The sequence below is a fragment of the Carica papaya genome, chromosome 6, assembly GCF_054855325.1.
Source record: "Carica papaya isolate Zhongbai chromosome 6, ASM5485532v1, whole genome shotgun sequence".
Lineage (NCBI taxonomy): Eukaryota > Viridiplantae > Streptophyta > Magnoliopsida > Brassicales > Caricaceae > Carica > Carica papaya.
In genome coordinates, this window is record NC_142314.1 from 14,513,441 (window position 1) to 14,539,422 (window position 25,982).

The window sequence follows — 25,982 nt, forward strand, 5'->3', positions numbered from 1 at the left end:
AACTCTAATAATTACTTTTGCCATTTATTTTAATTATTATACCAGTGGCTTATGGGCTTTTTATATTCTGAAAAATCAAATCTTTACTTCTAACCAAGTCGTGCATGGGTCAATGAAGATTCCAAATTTGATCATCACGTAATAACTAATCCTACAAGCCAATAATTAATTTTCTTTTAAGAAAAAAAAAAAAAAAAAAATTACAATTGATACACATTTACATTGCTGTCAATTCAAAGATGGCTATCAGTCTTTCGGCATATCACAATGAAATCTTAAAACTCTCTACAGCCACGGAAATGAGATAAGACATCAACCTCTAAATTCTAGAATTTGACAATCTTGTTGAAGAACACCCATTTGAATCTCAGCCAAAAATAGATACAAAAACACACCCCACAAAACTAGACCATCTTCCCAAAGAAGAGAAAAAGCTAGACACCGCCTCCAGAGGTGCCTGAAGACTCGGCAACATCCTCTAGTCTCAATGTTATAGCTCCTTCTTCAATCATTTTACCCCTATCTGTTGAACCATCAACAGCTCTATTCAGCCTCTTCAACCAAATATCATAATCAACAGGGTAAGGGGTTCCACAAAGGCTATCTACATAATCAGCAAATGCCTTCAACAATGCTGAAACCTCACCAAGTTGCTGTTGAATCAAACGTTTTGTCCAGGTTCTTTCCCTCCACTGCAATGCGGATTCAATTGAATCCTGTTGCTGCATGGTTCCCCCGCAAATAAAATAAAGAAGATAAACAAGGCTTTCCGCATCTGATGCAGGACACAGTTTTCCATGCTGGAGTGCATAAGAGGACGAGAATTGCAGATTTATTGCTGGGCTATCTCTGTCTTCTATAACAGCATGTCCCCATGATATTGGGACATAACAAAACCTGTTTCTACTACCATTCCTGTCCACAACACGTATTATGTTTTCTGGACAAATATCACCGTGTTGGACATTGGCTGTTGCTGCACTTCTCAGTGCAGCTAAGCAGTCCCGACAACACTGCAGTGCCTCCTCGGAGGAGAATGGTCCATCCCTGGCAACTACAAATGAAAGTGGCTCCCCAATTGGACATGTTACAAGTATTGGAGTTCCACACCATGGATGATCACATCGACCCCCTGGACTCTGCTTGTTACAGGGACCAGAATGCGAAATCCTTCCGGAAGCAATAATTTCCGGCAGATATTTGCTTGAAATTCCTTGTTGCTTTAGGATGTTTAACACTTTTGTTTGCCTCTGGACTTGATACCATAAACTCATATCCTCCCAAGATGGTTCCAGTCTTGATGGATGAGCACCCACATACAAAGTTAACAATTCTGTTGGATTATCTAGAGACACAGCACTGTACAGAAAGTAGTTCCCTCCTACTAACGATTCTTGTATCTGGAAACTTTTCTGCCCTTGCCTTTGATCCTCCAACAGCAATGTTTCTCCCTGCTTAAGCTTCAAACGTGAGGCTTGCTTTCTGAAGGATTGATTATCCCCCGCATCAAGTTCGACGATCTCTCCATGTTGATGGTTAGGTTGTTGAAAGGGGACCAATGCATTTTCGTTCTCATTTTGGCGGGACTCCATTCTGCGCTTCTGTAAACGAAGGCTATGATCTGAGGCCAATGATTCTATTGACTTTCTTGGTGGTCCATTCCACTGGACAATAGAATAGAAAGTTGCTAAAAGTACCTGCAGAGTCCCCAGGTCCCCCCAGTTTGCATTTCCCAGTTTATTCCATATGCAGTCCACTGCAGAAACACTGACCTCCGCATGACATTTTATCCATTCTGCCACCGATAAGTATGGATTATGCGAGTTCAATTCAAGTTTACCAAGGTCACCTCCAAGTTTCACGACCCCACCAAATTTAGAATCAAGAACCAAAACAAAAACAGAATCCCCTCCAACAGTACTTGACTTGCTTATACTTCTAGAAACTAGTATATGAAAACCATAAAAAAGAGCTTCACAGATAATGATCGGAGATAGTTTCATTTCATTTTCTGATAATATACATGGTTTAAATAACGCAAACTCCATCACCTGATCCCAATGAACATGCAGATCACTCCCTGTTTTTGATATCAAAGCTAAACCACAGAGCTCTTCAATCCTTCCCTTTGATATTGCTTTCTCTAGGCTATAAAACTTGGACCCAGGATGGCGGCCACAAGACAAATAGAATGGCAATGGCCCACTCTTACGCCAAAAGGTACGCCACAGACCATTGACAACAGCATGAAGGAAGTCTTCTAGAGCAAAAAATTCATCTTCCCTCAGATCATTGGAAGCATCAGATTTACAAGGCATACGGCACAGTTGCTGAAACAAAACCCCCTCCAACGCCAAATCAAGCTTTCTTATATCATCAATCAGAAAGGGAAAACTGAAAGACTGATCTCTGGTCACCGAATCAGTATGACAATTTTCCACAACCCAGTCTTCAAGATTCTGTGTAAATAATTCTCGATCTACAACTTTCCTTCCATAGTCCTTTAGGCCTTTATATACCCTCCTTGAAGCAGGGACAAACTTGTTTGAAGTTGAAGCACCAGAAACACTATGGACAGAGATAACTGCGTTGCAATTCAAGCAATCATTACACATCCTCAATGGTGACGTATTTTATGAACAATAGAACTGAAAAGGAAAATAGAAAAAGATACATATAATGTAGAAAGGACAAAACAATTTGCATATTGTGCGCATAATCGAAATTGGGAAGATTATAATTAAGTTCATGCAATTGCTGCACTTGTCAATGGCAATTGGTTGCCTAACCCTCATATGTTTTCTATTAAAGTTTTTCTTTCTTTTCCGAGAGAGATTTTAGAAATCAGAGAGAAGTTCCAAAGTTCATTTAGAAAATTGGTCCCTCCATGTAGATTTTTTTACAATGTCACTTGAAAATCAAAAATCATAGTGCTCAAATTCTCTCTAAAACTAGTAGCCTCTCTAGGACCTGTCCTGATAGTTCTCTGACTACTAACTGTAGGTCCGAACAAGTGGGTTTTTATACCATTGTCAGTAAGGCTCTCAATCTCAAAACAAACGCCAAGCATGCATGCGAGGATAGAAGAAGAAACAAAACAAACAGTCTGATGTCATCTAGGATGCTGAATATTTTTTTTAAATAAAAAGTTTTATATGTATAATTAATTATAAGCACCAAAGGGGTGTCAATTCATGTAAAAATAATATTTACATATCAACCAAGATATCGGTAAGGTTTCCCAAATCCTCAATAGAGTACAAAAGATGACCTATAACCAAAAACTCCAGGATATGAAACCTTTTAACTCTAACTCCATAGATGACTGGTGGTTGTTTCAAGAGATGGTTCCCTAGAATCTAGCAATTGCGTAATCCAAGAATATGCTAATTGACGATATCTGTAGATAAAATAATAGTAATAGAGAAGGGTTAGTAATGTGAATAGGAATCAAAATATTTGGGAAATTGAAGGATATGAAACTTTGTTACAACTCCGTGCCACAGTGCATGTCACTAATGTCAGGGCTTTGCGAGAAAGAGTGAGAAGGCGCAAAGGAGTGGGACTAGGTGCCATCAACAGTAAATGACGCCGCCTCGAGAGAGCAGACATGACAGTAGGGACAGGGAGATTCCCAACAGTGGAGCAGAAGACTTTCGATATAGTTGAGGAAGGAAAGCAGGTGAGGATTTATGAGAACGGTAAGGGTTTTCGGAAGCCGATTTTCTACCGGAAAGAGGAGGTGGAGTGATTGATGGACTGTTTCAGGGAGTTTCGTTGGGAGAAAGGTGGAAGAATATGGGAGGAGAGTCGATGAAGCAGCTGGAGGACAATGTGGATGGCGCTATGCAAAAATAAGCACGGGCGGTTTCTAGTGTTTTTGGAGGGGAAGGGCGAAGAGGGAGGTAGGATTAATCAGATGTTCTTACCGAAGGGGGATAAGGGCGGTGGATGGTGGCAGATGATGGAGGCAATTATGAAGTCTTGAGGGTAAAGTTGGAACCACCGGATTGGGCGAAAAAAATAGAGGATGATGAAAGCAGAAAAACCTACAATCGCTGTTTGGCAAACTGTTATGCCGACCACAGTTAGATGCTCGGGATACAGTATGGAGTTGGGGGTGCGGCTGGAGCGGACATATGGTGTTTTGTTTACTGAGATACTGAGACAACTAGCGGGGGTAAAGAGTCGAATTGAGAAGAAGAGATCCGAATCTGCTGTTAGATTCGGGCTGTTTGAAATTCAAAAGTGGAGTGCACAAAATGGAGGGGGATGGAGTTGTTTTGAGAATAGAGTAAATGACAGCAAAATAGATTGTTTTGAGGGGAAAGTTGGAGAGTGGGCCTGAGCAGGGTGGACCGTGTTCAAGGAAAAGGATGAGCAGAGGAATTGGAGAGGGCCATAGATTTTTGTGGGCAGAGAAAAGTATATGGGTAGTGGAAGATGAACAGGCTGGGCCATCCCGAAGACCCAATATCAAGGATATGTTTGCTAGGCAGGTTGGGGGGGAAGAAGGGTTGTGTTTGGCCTAGTGTGGAGAAGAAAAGGAGGAGATCGAGGATTAAAAGAGGGTTAGGTTAACATGACACACGAGTTGACCCGGCGACCCGGTCTGCATCAAACCCTAACCCTTGAAGGAATCGCAGAGAAGAGAGAGAAGCAGAACGTAGAGATGATTTTCGGCATAAGGGTGAGTGGGGGTGACAATCAAGTTGATGGCATGTTTCTGGAGACTGTGTTGCTTTCCACGATCGATGAATGGTGAAGTGGAAGCTCTTGCAGTTGCTACTTCGATCCTAGAGGCAAAAATGTTTGGGAGGGCAGCGAGTTTGGTAAGAGAGGTGGAAGACTTCTATGATTGTGGTGGTGATGCATGGGGAGCAGCAGCGGGAATAGGAGTAGTCTAGGGAGGGATGTGGGAAGAGGGCTAGATGTGATCCAGTTGGTAGAGGGATCGACAGAGATGATGGTGGAGGTGGAGGCGGAGTCGAGGGTGGTTTCTGAGGGAGAATTACAACTGGCATTACAAATTAGTGAGGAATTAGCAATGGAAGAGGGCAATTTAAGAATGGAGGATCTGTTGGAGGAAGAAGATTCGCAGTGGATGATGGAAAATGTGCAGAGATTGAGCAGGTTAGTGGGAGTATTGTTTGGAGGATTTGAGGATAGAGCTATAAAGTTATTCCGCGAGATCAAAAGGAGGTTGGAGAAAGAGAGGGAGGAGAGGTTATAGAAAAAAAGGAAGGGGAGAGTGGGGAGTGAGGGGACTAGGGAGTTGAGGATATTGATATCTAGCATTAATTATGATGGGGTGAAGAAGGGAGAGAAGAAGGGAGTGGGGAGTGGCCATAATCAGTAGTTGATGGTTGGGAGGATCATTTCTTGAAATGTGAGAGGTATTAACAACTATAGAAAGAGATGAATAATCAAGGGAGGAATGAACAAATGGAACTAGAGGTAGTTTGTTTATAGGAAACAAAAGTAGTAGCAGGAGAGGGGATTGTTAGAAGTCAGTAGGGATGTAGAGAGATAGGTTGGAGAGAGCACCTGGCTATTGGTGCTTCAGGCGGCGTTATTGTTATTTGGAAGGAAGAATTGATGTCTCGTGAAGATAGTATAATTGGTGGGTGCTCTATCTCCTGTCTATTCAAAAACTGTAGGAATGGGCTTAGATGGATGTTTACAAGGGTATACAACAAAGGTAAAGGGAGTGAACGCAAAATGTTGTGATAGGACTTGGAGGAATCTGGGGATAAATGGGAGGGTCCATGGGGGGTGGACAGAGACTTCAACATGGTGTTGTATGAGAGTGAGAAATCGGGTGAACATTTCTATAATAGATGCGCAGAGGATTTCAAAGATACTTTGAAAAGATACGGCCTCATGGATCTTCCTTTGGTTAGTGGTAGTTGGACTTGGTCTAACCAAAGGGCCAACCTGCCTTGTTCCAAAATTGACAAATTTGTGGTGATAGTAGATTGTCAATCTATAGCTATGAACTTGTGCTAGAAGAGATTGAGCAAAATTACATCCGATCATTTCCCTATTTTCTTGGAAGCTGATGACACTCAATGGAGTCCTTGTCCTTTCAGGTTTGATGATAAATGGCTAAAAGTCAATGAGTTCCGTGAAAAGATTAAGGGATGGAGGGAGATAGTTTGTCCAGTTGGGCAAGTCAGTTTCAGAGTTGCCCAGATGTTGAAGTTCCTAAAATCAGAAATAAAGAAGTGGAGCAAGGAAGAGGGGATTAGGCACGATATAAAGTTTAAGACTTTGTTTGATGAACTAGAAGACATTGATAGGAGAGAAGGGGAAGGGTTTTTGAATGTGGAAGAAGTTGAGCACAGAGAAACTGTGAGAACTGAAGTTGCCGCTAGTATGCAGATGGAAAAAATTAGCTAGAGATATAAATCTAGGGTCAGATGGGTTGTGAAAGGGGATCGCAACACTAGATTCTTCCATTGTTTGGCCAATCACCATAGGTGGGATAACTTTGTGAGTCAATGATGTTTGGGAACAAGGTAGTGGAAGGGAATGAAGAGTTGAGGAGGGAAACTAGTGATATTTTGCTAGGCTTTACAAGGAAGAGTATGATTGAAAACCTTTCCCTAGACGGCATCACATTTAGTACCCTGGATGAGGCTAGCAGGTTGGATCTGGAAGGTAGTTTCTCTGAAGAAAAGATTATGGAAGCACTGAGGACTTGTAAGACTCTGGGTCCGAGTGGGTTTAATATGGGTTTCCTTTAGAAGTTTTGGCATGTGGTGAAGAGGGATATTGTTGAGCTATTCCAAGCGTTTCATACAACTGGATCTTTTGTTAAATCGTTGATTTCTACCTCTATTGTTCTTATTGCAAAGTCCTTACGAGGAGAATGACTAAGGTCTTAGACAAGGTTATTGGTGAGTGCCAACATGCCTTTGCAGGAGACAAGCAGATTTTGGATACAGCCTTGATTGCTAACGAGGTGGTTGATGAACTAGTGAACAAGAAAACGGAATGGATCCTACGTAAACTAGATATGGAAAAGACTTATAATAATGTAAATTGGGGTTTTGTGGACTATATGCTTATGAAACTGGGTTTTGGGGTAAAATGGAGAAGATGGGTTAAGTAGTGCATTTTTTACAGCATTTTTTGCCGTGTTGGTTAGTGGAGGGACATCGTCTTTCTTCTAGGAATCGAGAGGGTTGAGATAAGGGGACCCTTTGTCCTCGTTACTCTTTGTTGTGGCTATGGAAGTCTTGAATAAGATGTTACAAAAAGAGCTAGAAATCACAATATGTTCTGTGGATTATGTGTAGGTGTGGGGGAGAGGAGAGAGGAGGTGACACATTTAATTTTTGCTGATGAAGTTCTGCTATTTTGTGTTCTAGAGAAGGAAGCTTTCTTAAATCTGAGGTGTGTCCTTATGGGTTTCCAGGTGGTATCAGGGCTCAACATCAACCTACCTAAGTCTGAGTTGGTTACATTAGGTAAGGAGGAGGGTTAGGAGCGGTTGGCTAGTGTCTCAGGATGCAGTGTGACTAAACTACCTATCAGATATTTGAGTATTCCTTTGGGAGCTAACAATAAGGAAACAAAGACTTGGGAACCAGTAGTGAATAGGTTTGAGCAAAGACTTTCTGGATGGAAAAGGGGTTTACTCTCAAAAGGAGGAAGACTCACTCTCATAAAAAATACTTTGCGCAATTTACCTATTAATTATGTATCTTTGCAAGCCACTCCAGTTAGTGTTGCAAAGAAATTAGAGCCAATTCAATGCAGATTTCTATGGGATGAAGTTGAAGATAAAAGGAAATATCACTTGGTTGCATGGAAAGAACTTAAGAAACTTATTCCCATAGGCGGTTTGGGCATTCAATCTTCGGTTGAAATGGATGTGGCATTACAGGTTAAATGGCTTTGGAGGTTCATGAATGAGGAGGGTGCTTTGTGGAGAAGGATCATTGTGGCGAAGTTTGGGGTGGAGGGAAATGGTTGGTTCACTTGTACGGCTTTGCAGTCACATGGAAAAACTTTGTGGAAAAGAACAGGGGTTGGGAAGGAGAGGTTTCATAAATGTATCAGATGGAAAGTGGGTAGGGGCGACAAAATCAATTTTTGAGAGGATCAATGGATTGAAGGTGGTGCACTTAGGGAGCAATTCCCTCAGATATTCAGTATTGCTCAACATGAAGGGGCGAAGATTTATGATTGCTTTATGGGGGTGTTAGGAGGAGAGGGAGTTTGGCAGATTTGGTATCTAGAAATTTGAATGATTGGGAAATAAGTGAATATGAGAAGTTGTTGAGATCTCTTTCGTTTTGTCACTAGATGGTAACAATGATAGTCCTCCTTGGAAGCTCACTAAAAAAGGCTCATTCACGATAAAATCTTGGTACAAGTGGCTATCAAAAAATGATAATAATGTTGTTAGATTCCCATCAAAACAGATTTGGAAGGCTAAAGTACTTCCACGGGTTTCTTTTTTTGCTTGGGGGGTCATGTAGAGAGTGTATTCTAACTATAGGTAAACTGAGGAGGAGGTAGAAGTTCTTGGTAAATGCGTGTTATTTGTGTAAGAAAGCTGAGGAGAGTAGTAATAATTTGTTGGGTCATGGTGTATGGTTTGCTAGGGGATCAACTAAGTGATGGCCAGTTCGGTGAGGGAAGAGCTAAGGGCATGAGAAAGTTTGAGGAATAGGTGTACGTTTGCGGATTTGATACCACTCACCATTATGTGGACTGTGTGGAAGGAAATGAACAAAAAAACTTTTGATGGGATAGATGATGTTAAGGGTTTTGATGTTTTCAAGAATAGATGGTTTCGAACCCTAAGTTTGTTGTTGTTGGATCATCCTCCACCGGTCATGGGGGCCTTTAGAAACTGTTTTGTTGCAATGGGTGACTTGTAAATTCTTGTATATGGGTTGGACTCCCTTGGTGCTCATAGTAATATACTTTTCGCATGTTTTATTTCAAAAAGAAATGTCAAGGAGCAGATTGTGTGGAAACTGAATAAGGCCTTATATTGCTAGGAGTTATTACAATTACTTAGTGAGGAGAGAGCGGGAAGAGGTCTCTAGCTTTTCGGCTCATCAGATTTGAAAAATCAATGCACCTCCTAAGGTTGCTTTTTTTGCTTGGGAGGCGTGTCGCAAATGCATTCTTACAATTGACAAGCTTATACTTAGGGGAAAGATTATGGTTAACGATTGTTATTTGTGTAAGAGAGCTGCAGAATCATGCAATCATATCCTTCTTTGGTATCCAATGGCTTATGAACTGTGAATGATGATTTAGGGATTACTAGAAATCAATTGGGTCATTGCGGGATCAGTAAGGGATGAAATTTGAGCTTGGGAAGGTCTATGTAAAAAAAGAAATTTGTAAAGCTAATTCCACTTATTATTATGTGGGTGATTTGGAAGAAATGAATAATAAAACTTTTGAGGGTAATAAAAATGAGATATCCAAGATCAAGAATAGGTGGTTTCATTTTTTTTGGATCCTTGATGTTCGGGCATGATATTTCTATGGAGGATGATTTTGGAAATCTTAAAGATATATTAACTAAACTGTAAATTTTATAAATGGCTGGTACTCCCTGAGTACATTTGTGAATAATACTCTTCCTATAGATCCTCTTTCACTCCTTCAAAAACTGTCATGCTTTTTCTTTCTACACCACCCAAAAAATTGCAATAGGAAAAAGACCTATCTGTTTGTTCTGACCTCTAATACCCTTCACTCATATCTCATCCCATAATTACAAACCATTGTCCAGCTAATCAGACAATTAAATGAGTCCTATAGACAATTTACATGCAATCAGAAGATTTTCTAGAAAATTTATAACTGATAATCAAACAAAAAAAGAAGATCCAAATATTTTCTAGAAACCACTATCAGCAGAAAAGTTCAAAATAAAAAATTCAGGACATTCTAATCCCTCAGCTCCCCATTGAGTTCCCTATTTTCATTTTCTGAACCAAAAAAAATTGCACAACCTAAGGGGTAGAAAAAGTTGGTTGTTTGACCGATCATCAAAAAGGGGGCGAAAAAAGAATTCGTTATGATTATTTTGATAGAAAAAGAAGATATTATTAAGAAAGAGAGAATACAAAGGGAGGATAAGGAATCTTTCTAGTAGTGAAAGAAAAAAAAAATAGAACAAGCAAAATTTGATTATTGATTTTTCTATTATTACCTCCTTTGATAGCAAACACACCTAAACAAAGTTAAAAGTCCCATACCCAAGTGTAAGAGGTACAAGAAATCTACAACCAGAACTCATGCGTATGCATGCTTATCAGGATAAAGAAACAAAGGTCCTAGAAAGCCACCAAGTGATCCCACTTGATGTGTAATTGCTTTCCCCTTCTTGTTCCTGTTTTATACATGCTTACAAAGATTCTGAAATAAAGAATCCATTGAAACCATTTCATAGAAATCACTCTGCTGAATGGTTTTCTAAGCCTATTCTAGATTAATTTTCTTGTGGCGGAAGGCAGTTATTTCAAGATTGATAAACTTACTAATGCAATAACAACAGAGAAAAATTAAGAGGAATAGGAGCATGCTAGTTGCACAAGAAAAGATGGAAAATATATGAAGGGGAAAAAGACCAGCCAATATTACAAACCAGAGTTAGATTTTCTGGAACTTGTATCCAAGCTTTGTCCTGGAGATGAGTCAAAATCATTCCACAGAAAACCTGATGCATTAATTAGAAAGATTTCAGAATGATTCACAGTTTGCAATACTTGATATAAAAGCATCTTCCCACATTTAGAACTTCATCATTCCATAGTAGAAACAGAAAAAGACTGGGACCATATTTCAAGGGGGAAATATTTTACACATAAGTAGTATTAGAATTAAAGCACTCACAAGGAGCGGAGCAAAATTCACCTTCAGGAAACCATGCAATATCCATCAATAACTATCACATGCACTTGTGACTAGTGAAACCTATGTATTTATTTCTAAAGATGTACCGCCCCAAAGATAAATTATTGTTTAATCTAAATTATTGTTCAATCCCTCAGGAGTATAGTGAAATGCCTCCTAGACTTTGGAAGGACACACAACAAGAGTAAAAAAAATCAGAGTTCTTTAGTAGGAGGTAGGCAAATCCTCATTGCTTATGAAGTGGTGGAGGAATATTGAACATTAAGGCACGAATTTGGTTTTTAAACTAGATCCAAGAAGCCTTACAACGTGGTCAACTGGGGCTTTTTGGATGAAGTTAAAAGAGAAAAGGTTTTAGTCTTAGGTTGAGGAGTTAGAATACCGGTTATCTTACCTCTGTTTCTTTTGCTGGCGGAATGAACAGTAAATCTAGGTACCCAGTTTTGACGGGGATTCTCTTTTTTTCCCTTTCTTTTCATGAATGCGATGGATGTTGGGTATGCAAAGAGACAGGTGTGAATTCTATGTTTTCTTGTGGTACAAAGAGATCCGTGATTGAGGGTCTTAGTGTGGAGCGGCATAGGACAAAGGTTTCAGACCTCGAATTTGCTGATCAATCTTTTTCCTCTCCCGTGATCATGTGAAATTTGGTAATGTTCTCACCATCCTACATCTAATTGAGGACATCTTGGGTATGCATACAAACCTTGGCAAGTGGTTTTATGGATATTAATATATAAGGGCAGGAAGTTTAGATGGAAGGAAGTTGGTGTTTTTTATTGCAAAGATTGTCTTTCTAGTGTCTTTTTGTCTACTTTGCATAGATATTGGCTAGCTATCTTTACTGAGTTTGGCTGATGTCTAATCATCCTGTGGACAAAATAATTCTTTGTCCCTTCCTCTTATGGTCCCCACTAATGGTTACCTATTTTTGAGTAAATTTTTGTTGAAAGAAATCTATTTTAAAGTAAATTAGTGTTCATTAAAAGGTAATCCTAGAATCTAAGTAAACAGTCAATAATTTCCTTCCCTACTTTTCATAGATTAGAAATACAGATTTATACAACAAAAATTAAGAAACGGTGTCTGTTCTTGGCAGAAAACAGCAACTGCAAAACTGTCCTTAAAAACTGCTAAAACAGTCCACAAAAACTTCTATACTGGTTAATAACTGCTACAACTGCCCAATCTTATATTTCCAGACTTGGTAAACTTTAACAACTACTTGAAGAATTTATTCCCATACATACTGCCTATATACAAACATATAAAAGCCCATAAACATGTATTAGACACTCAAATACCTAAAACTAGAAATAGTTAATGTTGAATTATTATAATCATAATAATAAATATTATTTTTATTATTATTATTTTGGTGCTTAGGATCCCTAACACTTCCCAATAATACTATCTTTTCTATTAAAAAAAAAAATCAAGAGAAACACTAGTGACAAGGAGAGTGAGAGAAAGAGAAGCTTGAGATTTCTTGCTTTATTTCCGTACAGAGGAAGTTATGCATAACAAAATGCGAAGCACCAATTAAGTGAAAAAGACAAACATAGAGACCAAAAAGGGGAATTAACGACTGATTACTATTGATAAACCCATGCCCAAATCTGTGAAAGTCAGGGACTAGCCCGCCACCAGCTAACTCGAACGCCCAACACTCTACCTGCACCTACACTTACCACCCAGAGACCAAGTAAAAAAGAAACCAGCAAGACTGCATCCTTGCATGCTCTTTACCTTTCTAAGATACTCTTTCTATATGAAGAAGAAAAAAATCTTTTTTTTTTTTTGAAATAAAAAGAAATATCATTCCAAAGGTATAAGGGGGTACCGCCTAATATGCAACAGTTACAACTCAATCAAATGATCTAAAACCATCTCCAAATCTTCAAGATCCTGAATATCATGTCCCAAAGATAAAGAACCAAAAAAATGAAACCATCTATCCTTGATGCTGTTAAAATCATTTTCTATCCCCTGAAAAGCTATTGAATTTCTCTCTTTCCACACAACCCATATTAGAGATAATGGAATCAGCATTAAATATTTTTTCTTCTCACACAATCTAGCCCAAGCCCACAATTCATCCTTTAACCGCATCAAGGATAGATGGTTTCATCTTTTTGGTTCTTTATCCTTGGGACATGATATTCAGGGAGCCTCAGGGAGCCACTAGATTAGAAAAAACTCATCTTTTAGCCACTTGTCAGCCTTCCAAGAATTCGGAGTAAGGACAACTATTGGAGCCAATATATGAACATGGAAATCCAATATAAAAAAATGGGTGCTTTGGAGGAACAATATTTGTACAATTTGTATTTTCTTTCCCACAATAGGAAAAAAGCTAGAAACTAGTTCTCAAACAAGTGTGACTAAACAGTGTGTCATTTTTTCACAAGAATAATTAAATATAAGCACCAAGAAACTCATATACAATAATATTTACATATCTAGCAAAATATCTACTAAATCCCCAAGATCCTCAAACCAAGAATCTTTAAATTTATCAAAAGAAGATTCACAACCCTCAAACATTCTCCTACTCCTCTCCTTCCAAATTGCCCGTAGAGGAATAAGCCAAAGGAATTTCTAATCGCTCTGGAGGCCTTTCCATGCTCATAACTCCTCCCTCACCATACCAGCTATAACCCAACTCAGCCCCAAAAGAGTGTAAACCAATGACCGAAATCGATGTGCATATGGATATCAAAGAAGGATATGGTTACTTGATTATGCATTCCTTTTGCACCAGTCATTAATCAAAATTCTTTCCCCTCCTGATCAACATGTCCAAAGTCAGAATTTGCTCTCAAGCTGCCTCCAAGTTAAAAAAATCTACCTTGGGGTTCCCTTTACTTTCCATTTCGGCTTCACCAGGAACTTCTCCATTCTTTCCTCCCTGTTGGTCAAGTGCATATAGTATAACTTCTTACTCAGAAAAAAATGCATATAGCATGACTTAGCAAAAAAAAAAAGGCCCTCTGAACTACGATTCTATGGGTTCATCATTTGAGCCTCCATTAACCACCACGTGGGAAAGGGACTCAAGGAGTCTCGTGTAATCATTAATCTCCCAGCCATTCAAGTATCCTGAAGTAAGTAATCCTTCACAGGTATGTTTTTATTCTGGACAATAGCAAAAATGGAGGGAAACTGCGAGTAGAGAGGTCCAGCCTCCATCTAGTCATCCCTCCAAAAACTCACCCCTCTTCCTCGATCCCACCCTCTATTTAATGCACTTAAGGAAGGCTTCTTTACCCATGCAAATTCTCTTCCACATGCTGACACGATGTGAGTCCTCGGAGCTCTTTGCGTACAACACAAACACTTCAAGGCCAAATTTGACTTCAATGACCTTCCTCCAAATACTGCGTCTCTCCCTCATAAACCTCCAAAGCCACTTCGCTTGAAGAGCGGTGTTGAATTTGACAAAGGATCTCACCCCCAAACCCTCCCTTTCTTCAATGATTGTTTCACCACATCCCACACCATTAAATAGTACCTCCTCTCCTCCGAGTCATTCCAAAAGAACCTGCGTTGAATCACCTCCAATCTCTTAGCCATGCTAACCAGGATTCTAGCCAACTACATAAAATATATGGCGATATTTGCCATGGGACTTTTGATAAAGGTGCCTCCTTTAGAAAATAACCCCCTTGTCCGTCCTGCCAAGCAGGGCCTTACACAACTAACTACCCGATCCCATGTGGAAATACTTTCAAATTTTGCACCTACGGATAGCCATAGATACTTCATCGGTAGGCTGCCTGTTCTATCTATGATGGATGCCAAGTGCTAGCTTCCCTTGCTTCACTCAGATTTTGCTAGATTAATTTTCAAGCAGGAGACAGCTTGAAAACACAACACAATACATTTGATGTTGAGAAAATCTCTCGAATTTCGACAAAACAAGAGAATGCATCAACAAAAGATAAGTGTGTCATCTCCATCTCTTCTCAATTCTTCCCTACTTTTAGACCCCTGAACAACTATAACAGATAAAATCAGATTTTGTCATGTCGCAATTACTCAAATAAAGGTAAAAGGTCCATGAGGATGAGTAGATCCAATGGGATGATTCTGAGCCCATATGGCAAGAAGATACGACACATATGTTGCCTTCGTAATGAACAAGGTCGAATTGAAGGTCTCAATCGTGTTGGAGGAGACTTCGGATCTAAGCTTTAATGGTGTTGGCCGGATTTGCTTTGCTAGCCAACCTATGAAAGCGGCATTTTTATTTAACTTTTTATTTCAATTGGCTACCGAAAATTTCACTAAATAAATTTGTTCAAGCCAATCCATGTAAACTAAATGGATCAATCAATATATTTTGCTTTATCCAATACTCACATATCAATCAATATATTTTGCTTTATCCAATACTCTCATGTTAAATTCTTTCTTACTATGTTCATTTCCTACAAGCTACCAAATTATTTCAGCCAAACAGTACCATCTTCTCCTAAAGTAAATGACACCTGAAGATATCGAAGTCAATGACGAATTCTTATGAGAAGAAAACAAAGAAAAGCCTAGAGAAACTTTTAAGGTTACATTTGGTTCTGAAAGAGGAACGAGAATACATTACAAATACACCACAAATTTATTTTTTTGAAATATAAACAAATACGATACAAATTTAAATGAAAATAGTATTACAATCCAAAATTAATTCTTTGTCAAATTTAAATTAGGTGCTTTGAGATTCCTCTTTGACAAGTGGAAATACAAATTATCATTGTAGGATTGAAAATACAAGTCAAAGTAATTTATCTATGAATCAGATAGAAAATACAATTTTACTTATTAAATAACTAATATTTAAGAATTTAACAAGAACAGAATAAGTTTGAAGTGACGGTAATGTAATAGATATTATTAGCTCCTTAAAACATCACCTTGAGGTTTTAAACCTTAGTCTTGTTTCATTGAGAGAAAATTACATGTAAAGGTTTTTTTCTTCTATTCTGGGCATAAACTTATTTTACAAGAAATAAGTGACAAAGGATTGCATTTTAGTGTGTCATGGCAGCAAGGCTGCTGTATCTGTAGCCCTCAAAATATCACCACGTACTTCTATTGTCACTAAATTTATCCATCTCAACCTTCACATGGAGCAAAGTTCCTTGCTGCTGTATCTGTAGCCCTCAAAATATCACCACGTACTTCTATTGTCACTAAATTTATCCATCTCAACCTTCACATGGAGCAAAGTTCCTTGTCTGTAAAGGAAATGATAGCCTGGATATTCAAACCATAGCACCTCTAAGCACCAAAATATTCTGGATTTGACATAACAACTAGCTAATCAATATTGCTAGTTAAAACAGTCACTTTGGTCCGAGATCCTTCAATCTTATAGTTAGCATTAGTAAAACAGATTGACATTAATAGCACGACCAAACAAAGTCCTTCAGTGACAAATGACAATCACCAACAAGAAGGAATAGACGGTGAGGATCATCAAAGACAAATATATGGGATGTCAAACAAATACATACCAGAGGCGAGTTTCCTAAAACTTCCATTTAAACTTTGCCCAGGGAAGTCCAAATCATTTTGATCAGAATCTGAGACAATGTTATACATTAGAAGAGATTCAAGAAATGATGAACATTCATGATAAAATGGTGCTTCAGGTGAAATTAAGTTTTATGCATCAGTCAAAAGTAAGTACTTCAGAAAAAACTGAGGAAAAGGGAGAAAAAAGCTAGCATATCTAATAGCACAAATTACTGTCAAAACTAAAGAAAAATCGATGTAAGGCGAAAAAGTAAAAAAGACAAGCAACCATCATTCTCTGGTATAAAAAACAGGTAGATCACAGCAAAAAATGACTATAAAATCTCTGTGCCATTTGTTGAGATTTCAATAAAACTTGGTACCCTTGAGTAATCAACTCAGTCGCTGTGATAAACAGCAATGTCTAATACATGCTTATATAAACTGATAAAATTGTTTAGTATATATGGAGGGTGGTGAATTTGACGAAGAAACAAGTACCACCCACAGGGATGACAAAATTCATAGCTTATTGAGACTTCAACCTTCTCCAGCCTCTTTGAGACAGTTGGAATGCAGGGTTGATGTTAGCCCTGACAGAGTGAATACAGAGATGAGAACTAACAAAGATGCTTCCACCATACAATGCAGATGAATGATCTTAGTTGTCACTTAATTTATTTTGTTAAACAACTGAATCTATAGAAAGGCAGTTCAATGCTCACCTTACTTCTGATTCTTGCAACTTAGGACACTTATAGATCTTTTGACTGTTTTCCTTCTACATGGGTTGCAACCCTCAGAAGTTTTTGAATAATAGATTTTGCTGACAAAACCTAACTTATTGACGTTGAATAAATATCGGCGAAGCTTGTGATATTGAATTTATCTTATGTTTGTATGAAGCATGCAATAAACTTTTGGTCCTTATAACTGACCTTTTTACAACAAAATTGACAGAAATAATATTCAAATTTTGGTACCCTAAAAGAGTTGCTTCCTCTTGAAAATACAATATTATTAACTCTCTAAGCTTTTTTTTCTTTCAATAAAAAAAGTATGGTATAATTCATTAATTCACAAGAACTAATGGAATGTTAACCCATATATAAAAATTATTTACATGTCAATCGAAATAACAATAAGATCCCAAAATTCCTCCATTGTGTAAAGAGAATGACTCATAATCAAAAAGCTAAAAATCTAAACCATCTCTCTCTAACCATGTCAAAGTCATCTTTCATCCTTTAAAAGCTCTCATGTTCCTCTCTTTCCATACTACCCTGGATAATAGCAAGGAGAAGGAGACTCACATGCTTCTTTCCTCCATTAATATCTTTTCAAGCGCAAATTTCTTCCCTCATCGAACTAGCCATTACACAATTGATCCCCACTAACCTGCCAAGGTCCATAATTTATACACAAGCGGGCACGAAAGAGGATATGTGTCTCCTTCATGCATAGAAAACATCTGTTCACCAATATTTTCTCCCTCCTTATCAACTTGTCAATGGTAAGATACACTCGCGACCTGCTTCCCATGTAAAGAAAGCAACTTTTGGCAAAGTATTAATCTTTCAGATTTGCCAAAAAAGAAGACTGGTATCCGTGGCATCATCTTTAATCAAACAATTATAAAAGAATCTGACCAAAAAATACCCTCTGGTGTTGAGTCTCCAAATTGGTTGGTCGTTACTTCCGTTACTTGTAGTGAAAGGGATTCTATTGAGGAGAGCCTCATAATCATTAATTTTTCAATCATTGAGATTTCTCTTAATGTCCACATGGCATTCCTCTTTCCCCTCCCCCTGATTATCTCTGAACAACTCATAAACCAACATATTCTTGTGTCACGCAATAGTATAGATCCCGGAAAACTTTCTCTAAGTCATCCCCCTTTTAAGCCAAACGTCATACCAAAAACTGACTCTGTCTCTATAGCCAACTCTCCACCTGATATGACCCTAGAATTTATTCCTAGCCATGCATCTTTTTTTCCACATCTCTTTCCCATACAATTTACTTGACACTCTAGTATACCACCCTCTATTCACGATCACAAACTTCCCTCAATCACCATCCATTAAAGGATATCGTTTTCATTCATGAATCTCCAGAGGCCAAATTTACCTCCATTAAAGATATCAACTCCAAACCACCATGCAACATTGGTTTTTCGATCTCTTCGGACACTACAAGGTGAAACTTTTTCTTATTTGCAAAGTTGCACCATGTGAATCTACACTAAATTGATTCTAGCCTCTTTGCATTTGCAGGGATTCAAAATGGACATGTAGTAGATGGAGATATTTACCATCGTACTTTTAATCTCTGATTGGACCAAGTCTATTTGTCTCCCATGAGAGGTAAAACCAATAGTTCAAACATGTCAAGGGTCTCTTGAAACTCTTCAACATAAGCCCTCCAGAAATACTCTTCAGATCTTTCTTGTCTACTCAATACCATATTGCAATCCCCTCCCATAATCGATGGGAGGTCCCATTTTTGCTTATAGACTTCCAAATCCTTCCATAAGAAACCTCTCCCTCTCTCTTCACCTCTGCTGTATAAACCAATAAATACCTCCTCCACCCATTTCTACGATCATAAAAACATGTATGAAATAGGGCATTCCCCCAACAGCACCTCCTCACAATTAAAGACTTCATCATTTCATAGAACCAACATCTCTCCAGATGCCCTCCTAGTTGGTAGGTCCTTCCAACCAATCTCTTTATTCTTCTAAAGGCTCCGTGAAATCCCCTTTGAGATTGATTCCATTTTAGATTTCTAAACGCATACCACATCAGGTAACCATCTATTCATACAATTCTTAATCACTTGTCTCCTATTACAGTCGTTTATACCCCTAACATTCTATAAGATTATGTAACCAAAAACGGATTAAGCATTCCCATACACCCCATCTCCCTTCTTTCCCCTTTCTGTAAATTATCATAATTTATACTTGACTGCGAGCTTTCTACCCCCTGTCTATTTTTTTACTTTGGATTTTAACCTCTCCCCTCCCACCTTCTCCTTTCTTTTCTCTATCTCTTAAAGAATGCAACAGCCTACTCCTCTAAACCGTTGATAGTGACACCGAGCATATTGCTGATCTGCTGGATATTCTGGAATATCCATCTAGAGTTTTCTTCCTCAATCAAGTCACTAATCTTCTTCCCCACCTCTTCCTCCATCATCAACTCCCCCCTAGCTCTGTAGCTCTTTAATCCACCTAGGTGTTTCTACAATTGCGTCACACTCCACCAAAACCACCATTAGTGGTCAAATGGAACCCCCTTCATCCTTCTCATTTGTGTCACGCCCAGTCAAAATGACTTCAACTTTTGTCCCTATCTCTTTACTTAACCCTTCCTTCTCCCGAGCACCACTAGTCTCCCCCTCTCCTATGTTAACCTCTTCAATGTCATAATCTGCATTCGAAAAAGTCATTGTAGTTTTTTAGGATTGTCATGCTCTCCCTTGATTTACAACACAGGTTTCTATTGCTCTGTCTGGGTCAGTGATCTCAAAGTACGAGTGAAACCAACCCAAGCTTTCAAACTGTTTTCCTAGCTTAGCCCGCTCACTCCATTTCCACTTTCAATCCATGTGAACCAATTAAACAAACCCAACTTTTCTCTTGTAATCAGGCTCTCCAAGTCAAGGCCGTTCACGCTTAAAATATAACCAAAACTATGTTTCACACCTGCTTTTGGGAAAAAGCAAAATTTGATTTTGAATTTTAAATCTAACCCGACCCAACTTGAAATGGGGTCTTGCATTCCCTACCCAGTTCCCCTATTGCATATCATCCTTCACTGCTTTGACAAAAATTTTGTCCCTCCTCACCTCCAATCTTACACTCATCTCCATTCTGCAGTTTAGCCAATGTAGTGTAGCCGACAGATTTTCACGACCTTTCTTCTAGGCTATGTAATTGCTTTTGTATTCTTGATTCGGCCTCCCTAGGCTTTTCCAGCGCCTCAAATTTCTTCCCTATCGTTTTAAATAGCGCCACCATCATCCTCCACCATCTAACGATCTATGGAACTTCTAGAATAAAAATGTACCTCACTATCTCCTCTTTCTCTATGATGACCAGAGACCTCCCCCGCCTGTTATCTCCCATGGCCACCCACAAGGCATGAATCTTTCCAACCTTATTTCAATCTTAGAGCTTCTCACCTTTGGTCCAATAAAACTCGTACGAAACTCCCAGCAACTAATTCACTTCATCCTCCCAAAAAGTAATCGAGACCCCAAAACCTCTCCCATTTTTACTAACCCTTATTTTATCCATTTTCTTCCCTTCACAGACAACGTTAAATGATTTGCTTTAGATTGCTAGAAATCTTCTAGTCTAAGGGAACATCATGACCACCTCCTTTAAGGGAGGCAACGTAAGCTGTGCAGGTACACTTGGCCTATGTTAAGTTTAATTTCTCATCCAATCAATATCAATGGGGGGACCTTCCTTTGCAAAACACCAAAGATTGAGCTCTATTAGGTATTGGTGCAACTTTTCTTTCATAGACTCTTTAATAAGATTCCAAAATATTGACAAAGACTGATGAAAATATGAAATATTTCAGATCCAATATCTTGAAAAACGTAAAGCAACAGTAGGCTAATTTTCATGGACGATCCTCTTAAAAAACCTTCCTCCTTCTCTTAGCTCCTGATCTCCTTTCCCCCTTTTTTCTAAGGGACTCCACTTGGAAATCCCCAAATGGCTTTCCTAAGGCTTCTTTCCTTCCACCTCCAAGCTCAATTTCCTTCTACCTTCCTCTGGCTTCTTCTTTCTCGATTTGCCTCTACATCCATCTCTGTCCTCACCATAGTAGATGTGGCAGCACCTAAGTTTTTCTTGTGGGGGATTGAAATCACTAATTATGCAGAAGCCTGATCATAGGTACTGAAATTAGACAAAAATTGAGCTTACTAGGACCAAGATGCTACCAAAGGGACCCAAAGAAAGCTCCCATTCAAGGTCGCCTCCTGATAGTAAAATTCTGCAAAAAAGAGTATTATATTCAAACAAGAAATTGAGTTCCGAATGAGAAGCAAAGAAAAACTCGGATAATGATTGGATCCTGCGCTATTCAGCACATTTTCAAGCCCGAAAGGCTATTAAAATGTTTGTTTCATCCCCGTCTTTAGTTTCTTGAATTTTTTGCTTAACGTTGGTGATATTTTTCTTTATTTTTTGAAAAGTCTAGTCAGGGGCAATTGTCAAAGAACTTATTAACAATCAAGTTTGAACTTCATAGGATGTGAGAACTCTAGAATCTAAGTTACATTTTTGTATAAATTCTTTAGTTTTTGCACAAAAATAAAAGTATCGAATTATGCTTGAATAAAGACAATCAAGAAGAATATTTCAAAAAAAAAAATCAAGAACAACAAAAATAAGTAAAAAAGACATGTTTGTGAAGGTATAATATTTAGCTCAAGAACAACAGTAAAACGTAAAGAGAAATAAGGATGCCACAAGCTAGGTACAAACAATTTAGTAGAAATAACCAACCTTTTTTGAAATAAAATTTAGCAGAAATAAGCCAATGTATCCCCCTAATCCAGATTTCACAAACATGAAGGACAATCTTATATGTTCCACGTTCCTCAAACATTGAGCCCCAACATACATCTACAAAGAATTTCCATGTCAAACTAGGAGGCAATGTCAGCTGAAGTTTACAGCAGCATGGAAGAGTGAAACTTAAGTGTCGTTCCCATCCAACTGGAATGTGCTTGGTTGCATTTAGTTAAAAGACTTGTTTGCAATGTAGTGAAAGTATGTACTAAGTACTAGTATAATCTAATGTTCATTTCCAAGTGTTATTGAACTTGATCCAAACACCTGGCAGGATGTAATAAGAAACTTATAATTCCTAACAGATCTGAAAAGCCTAAAAAGCTCATTGATCAAGGAACAGGACTTACTTAAGTTGTGATCAGCAAGACTGATAACAACAATTTCCTATTTGTTATTTATTTATGTTCTTTTTTAAATAAATTTCCTATTTATTATTTATATCATATTCAACCCCAAGAAGACATGAAGATCGAATTGAGAAAAGGAAGGAAGAGCAATAAATAGGTGAGGGTGTTAGGTTCTCAAGGTCTGATAGATCTTTGACTATAGCACCATGTGAAACAATAAAGTCAGGTAATCAATTACCCGAAAAACCTGATAGTCAAGAAACCAACTTTGTTGTTTATATTCTAACATATACGACCTTGTTCTCTCAATTTGATGTTATATATGTCAAGAAAATTTTAAATGGTCGACCCCATAGAAGGACATGTGAGTCACACTAACTGTGAGGTTAAATTTAAAAGATATATGATTGAGTCTTGTATAATACAAGAAAAAAATCAAAAATTACACCATTACACACATATGATATTGCAGTTTCTGTTCAACTTCTCGTACTATAGTGTGAAAAATCCCATGGTTAACTAGAAGAAAAAGCAAAATAAAATGGTAACAGCTCACCAAATTTCATGGCGAAAATTTGTGCAACAGAAGTTCCAAACAATGAGTTGCAAAATAAATAAACTGATAGATCTTTGAGGGCTCCAAAATTGGCATTCTTCAGTCCAGACGCTGCAACATGGCAGTGTGATTATGCAAGCAGGCATCAATAAACCACCAAAACATGAAAAATGTGGGAAGAATGAGAGAGACATTTTGCGAAGTTGAAAATAACACAGTAGATTATAGAGGGAAAAAAAACACCTACCAGAAGAAAAGGAACTTATCTTCCTTGTGTTTCCAGTAAAAACAAAGAGAGAACAGAGCTCTTATCTTTTAAAAGCATAAGAAACTTTTTTTAAGCAAAAGAAACTGAGAGACAACAGTGCTTGCAGCGGAAGAAAGAAAAAGAAAAACAGACTCTAAAAAGTGGAAGAAAGAAAGGAAAACGAAGGTTTGGTCCATGAAAACATTTTCTACTCTTTGTTACCTAAATTCAAATATATTTTCTACATAAAAATTTGTGAATTATGGCCTGCCCCAATGGGATACTCAAAATATAAACAAAGTTCCTTTCTAGAAAACACTTATAATAGTCTTCTATTCATTTAAACCTCTTGTCACCATCATCTTCTAATCCTTATTTTCATTTTCACTCCATTAGTACATAAAAATATTTTCTTAGCTTTTCATTTTTATACTCTAAATATTCATGCATAGAAACATGAGACATAGTTGAAAGTGAAGATAATGTTCATAAAGTAAAAAAAAAAAATAAGACAAATTTGAAAAGGAAAAGAAAAAATTGACATTCTATACACAACTTCTGTGTTTGTACATAATAACCATTTGACCACATCTTAGTATACTCTTTCTTTAAATAACTGCATGAACACATATAAATTTAGGAAATGAAGACATCAATCTTCTTTTTCCTGTAAGAATAATATGGATGTAGAAAATAAAAGGCATAATAGGTTTTTATGGATCAAATGAAGCCTAAGATTGTAAATAACATACCAATCAGAATAGTGTATTGCACACTGGTATTGTCCCTAAAATTAGCAGCCTGATTAGATGTACCATTTCAGATTTGATAAAGTAGTACCAAATGCCTGCCAAAATCCATGTGTAAATTACGAAACACATTAAACTAGAAGTTGTTGAAAATCTAAAATGTGGTTCAAACATAAAGATATGAACTAAAACAACCCTATAATTAAAAATGAGCATATTCTAAATTCTTTATCATTGGAGAGTTGCAAAACATATTGAATTAACAAACTATAAGTAGAGAAACTAAACTGCAAATTTTGTTAATCTCTGCACTTAAACCCAGTTTAATTTCCAACAAACAAAGAAGAGCTGTATTTACTAATTTAACCAAGACCATTAAGATAGTCCTTGAATCTTAAAAATGGAAACCTTGAGCCAGGCCCATTCCTCTAAATTCAAGTTCTACTTCCTATCTACTCCCTATACATACATTAATTATCAGGACTCGGGTAAACACAGATGTTAAATCTCTCAAATACCATTAAAAAAAGAGCAGGAAAAATAAAGATGAGAATAGTAGCAGTTGATCACAAAGAAGTAGGAAGATAAGAGACGAGAAAACCGAATTCTGAAATTTCCCAAATTAGGGCAAATTAGTTGAGTTCCATAATTTAGTATACCAAATCTAAAAACAAAACCCATGTCCTGGAGAATCTTCTTCTCTTTCCTTTTTTTCAAATAAAAAAGTGTGTAGCAAGGAAATTAAACCGGCCGGCAGCCAGTGTTTCGACGGGAAAACGCGAGTTCGAAAGCCGTTGAAACAGCGTGAACAATTTATTTAGTACACTGTCAAGTTGAGCAAAAAAGACACAGAAGAGAAGTGCGTTAATGATAAAGTTGGCAGAAGAGCATAAGTTGAGGTTTACCTGGAGCTGCAATTTAGTACTTAGGGCTTGTGAGTAGCCTTCAGAGCTTTACCTTGCTTTAGCAGGAACGTGACAGAGAGAACAAAGGAGGGACGAAGAGGGAAGCAAAGATATCCCCCGTTGAAGAACCAAAATTATTAAAGATCTTATTCTTTGTTTGCTATTTATATCATTGAAAGTTTTATTTTCTTTTATTAAATATATTTTACTTGTCACTTATAAAACTACAAATATATATATATATATACAAAATTAACTATTAACATAAAGTTATATTTTTCTATTGTTTTTATAAAATGAATTATATGAATAAAGTATACAACAATTTATAAAATGTAGTATTTTATTTTAAAAATTGCAAAGATTTATAAGAAAATTATAATTTATTCAGAAAATCAAATTTAAAGGTAATTTATTTTTATTATATTTGATTTAACAAATTCATTGAAAAATTTTTGTTTTGATTAAATGTTGGTAAAATAAAAAACAATAGAAAATTGATAGTATCGGTGGCCACTCTCCAGAGATGCGCGTGGTTCCCAGCTGCTAACGTCAGTGACCACTCATGCCTTGTCCTGCTCTCCCCTACTTTTACAGAAAAAAATAATAATAACAATATCGTAAAATTAGAAACATTTTTTTTTTTTTTAACATTTGATCAACCTATCTAATCACGTGATAATTTAATAATTAATATTTTTATATTTTATTTTAAAAATTATGAATTTAAATTTTAATAAAAATATCAAATTTATTATTTTATAAATATATACCAAAAACTTAATTTATTAAATATTTATATAATTAAATTGAATTAAATTTGAACCGTACGAAATAATATTTTCATAAAAATAAATTTATTTAGTTAAATAATCAAAAATTGGTGCAACTGAACTCAATTTTTCTTATTGGAAAACTAGAGGACTCAAACTTTAATATATACATTTGAAAAAATATTAATTGTTTTTATTGGTGAAATTTTTTATTACACAATATTTTAAATAATTTTAAAAATACAGAAACAACTTAAATTAACTTATTTGAATTCATGATTAATTTTTCAAAATTAACTAATTTTAGTAGAATTTAATTATACCACTCTAATTTGGTAAAAAAAAAAAAAAAACTCATGCGTGATGTATTTAAATAAATTGTGAATTAAA

The 25,982-nt window shown here is 37.1% G+C and overlaps 1 protein-coding gene across 9 annotated transcripts; it reads right to left on the reverse strand.

Annotated features, from left to right (window-relative positions):
• Positions 1 to 200: 200 nt before the first annotated feature.
• LOC110819100 (Protein kinase superfamily protein) lies at positions 201 to 24,979 on the reverse strand. 9 transcript variants are annotated; one of them, XM_088206227.1, is made up of 7 exons: positions 24,820 to 24,979; positions 23,918 to 24,012; positions 22,919 to 23,029; positions 16,915 to 17,006; positions 16,413 to 16,481; positions 10,628 to 10,699; positions 201 to 2,584 (listed from the first exon to the last, which is right to left on the reverse strand). In XM_088206227.1, the coding sequence occupies exons 4-7, from the start codon at positions 16,937 to 16,939 to the stop codon at positions 435 to 437; spliced, it is 2,316 nt and encodes a 771-aa protein (XP_088062353.1). In that variant the 5' UTR covers positions 16,940 to 17,006; positions 22,919 to 23,029; positions 23,918 to 24,012; positions 24,820 to 24,979; the 3' UTR covers positions 201 to 434. The 9 variants fall into 9 exon arrangements, 7 of the variants coding, with proteins under 7 accessions (XP_088062353.1, XP_088062351.1, XP_088062355.1 ...); XM_088206225.1 differs by lacking the exon at positions 16,915 to 17,006 and adding an exon at positions 21,947 to 22,066; XM_088206229.1 differs by lacking the exon at positions 16,915 to 17,006.
• Between the last annotated feature and the right edge of the window lie 1,003 nt (positions 24,980 to 25,982).

What these genes read in the sequence shown, in the direction of transcription:
- LOC110819100 (XM_088206225.1), bottom strand. An exon ending in TAAATTTTATTTCAAAAAAG is followed by an intron (nt 16,482 to 21,946) that starts GTTGGTTATTTC and finishes ACATTGTCTCAG; the next exon opens with ATTCTGATCAAAATGATTTG. An exon ending in TTTTAGGAAACTCGCCTCTG is followed by an intron (nt 10,700 to 16,412) that starts GTATGTATTTGT and finishes TTAATGCATCAG; the next exon opens with GTTTTCTGTGGAATGATTTT.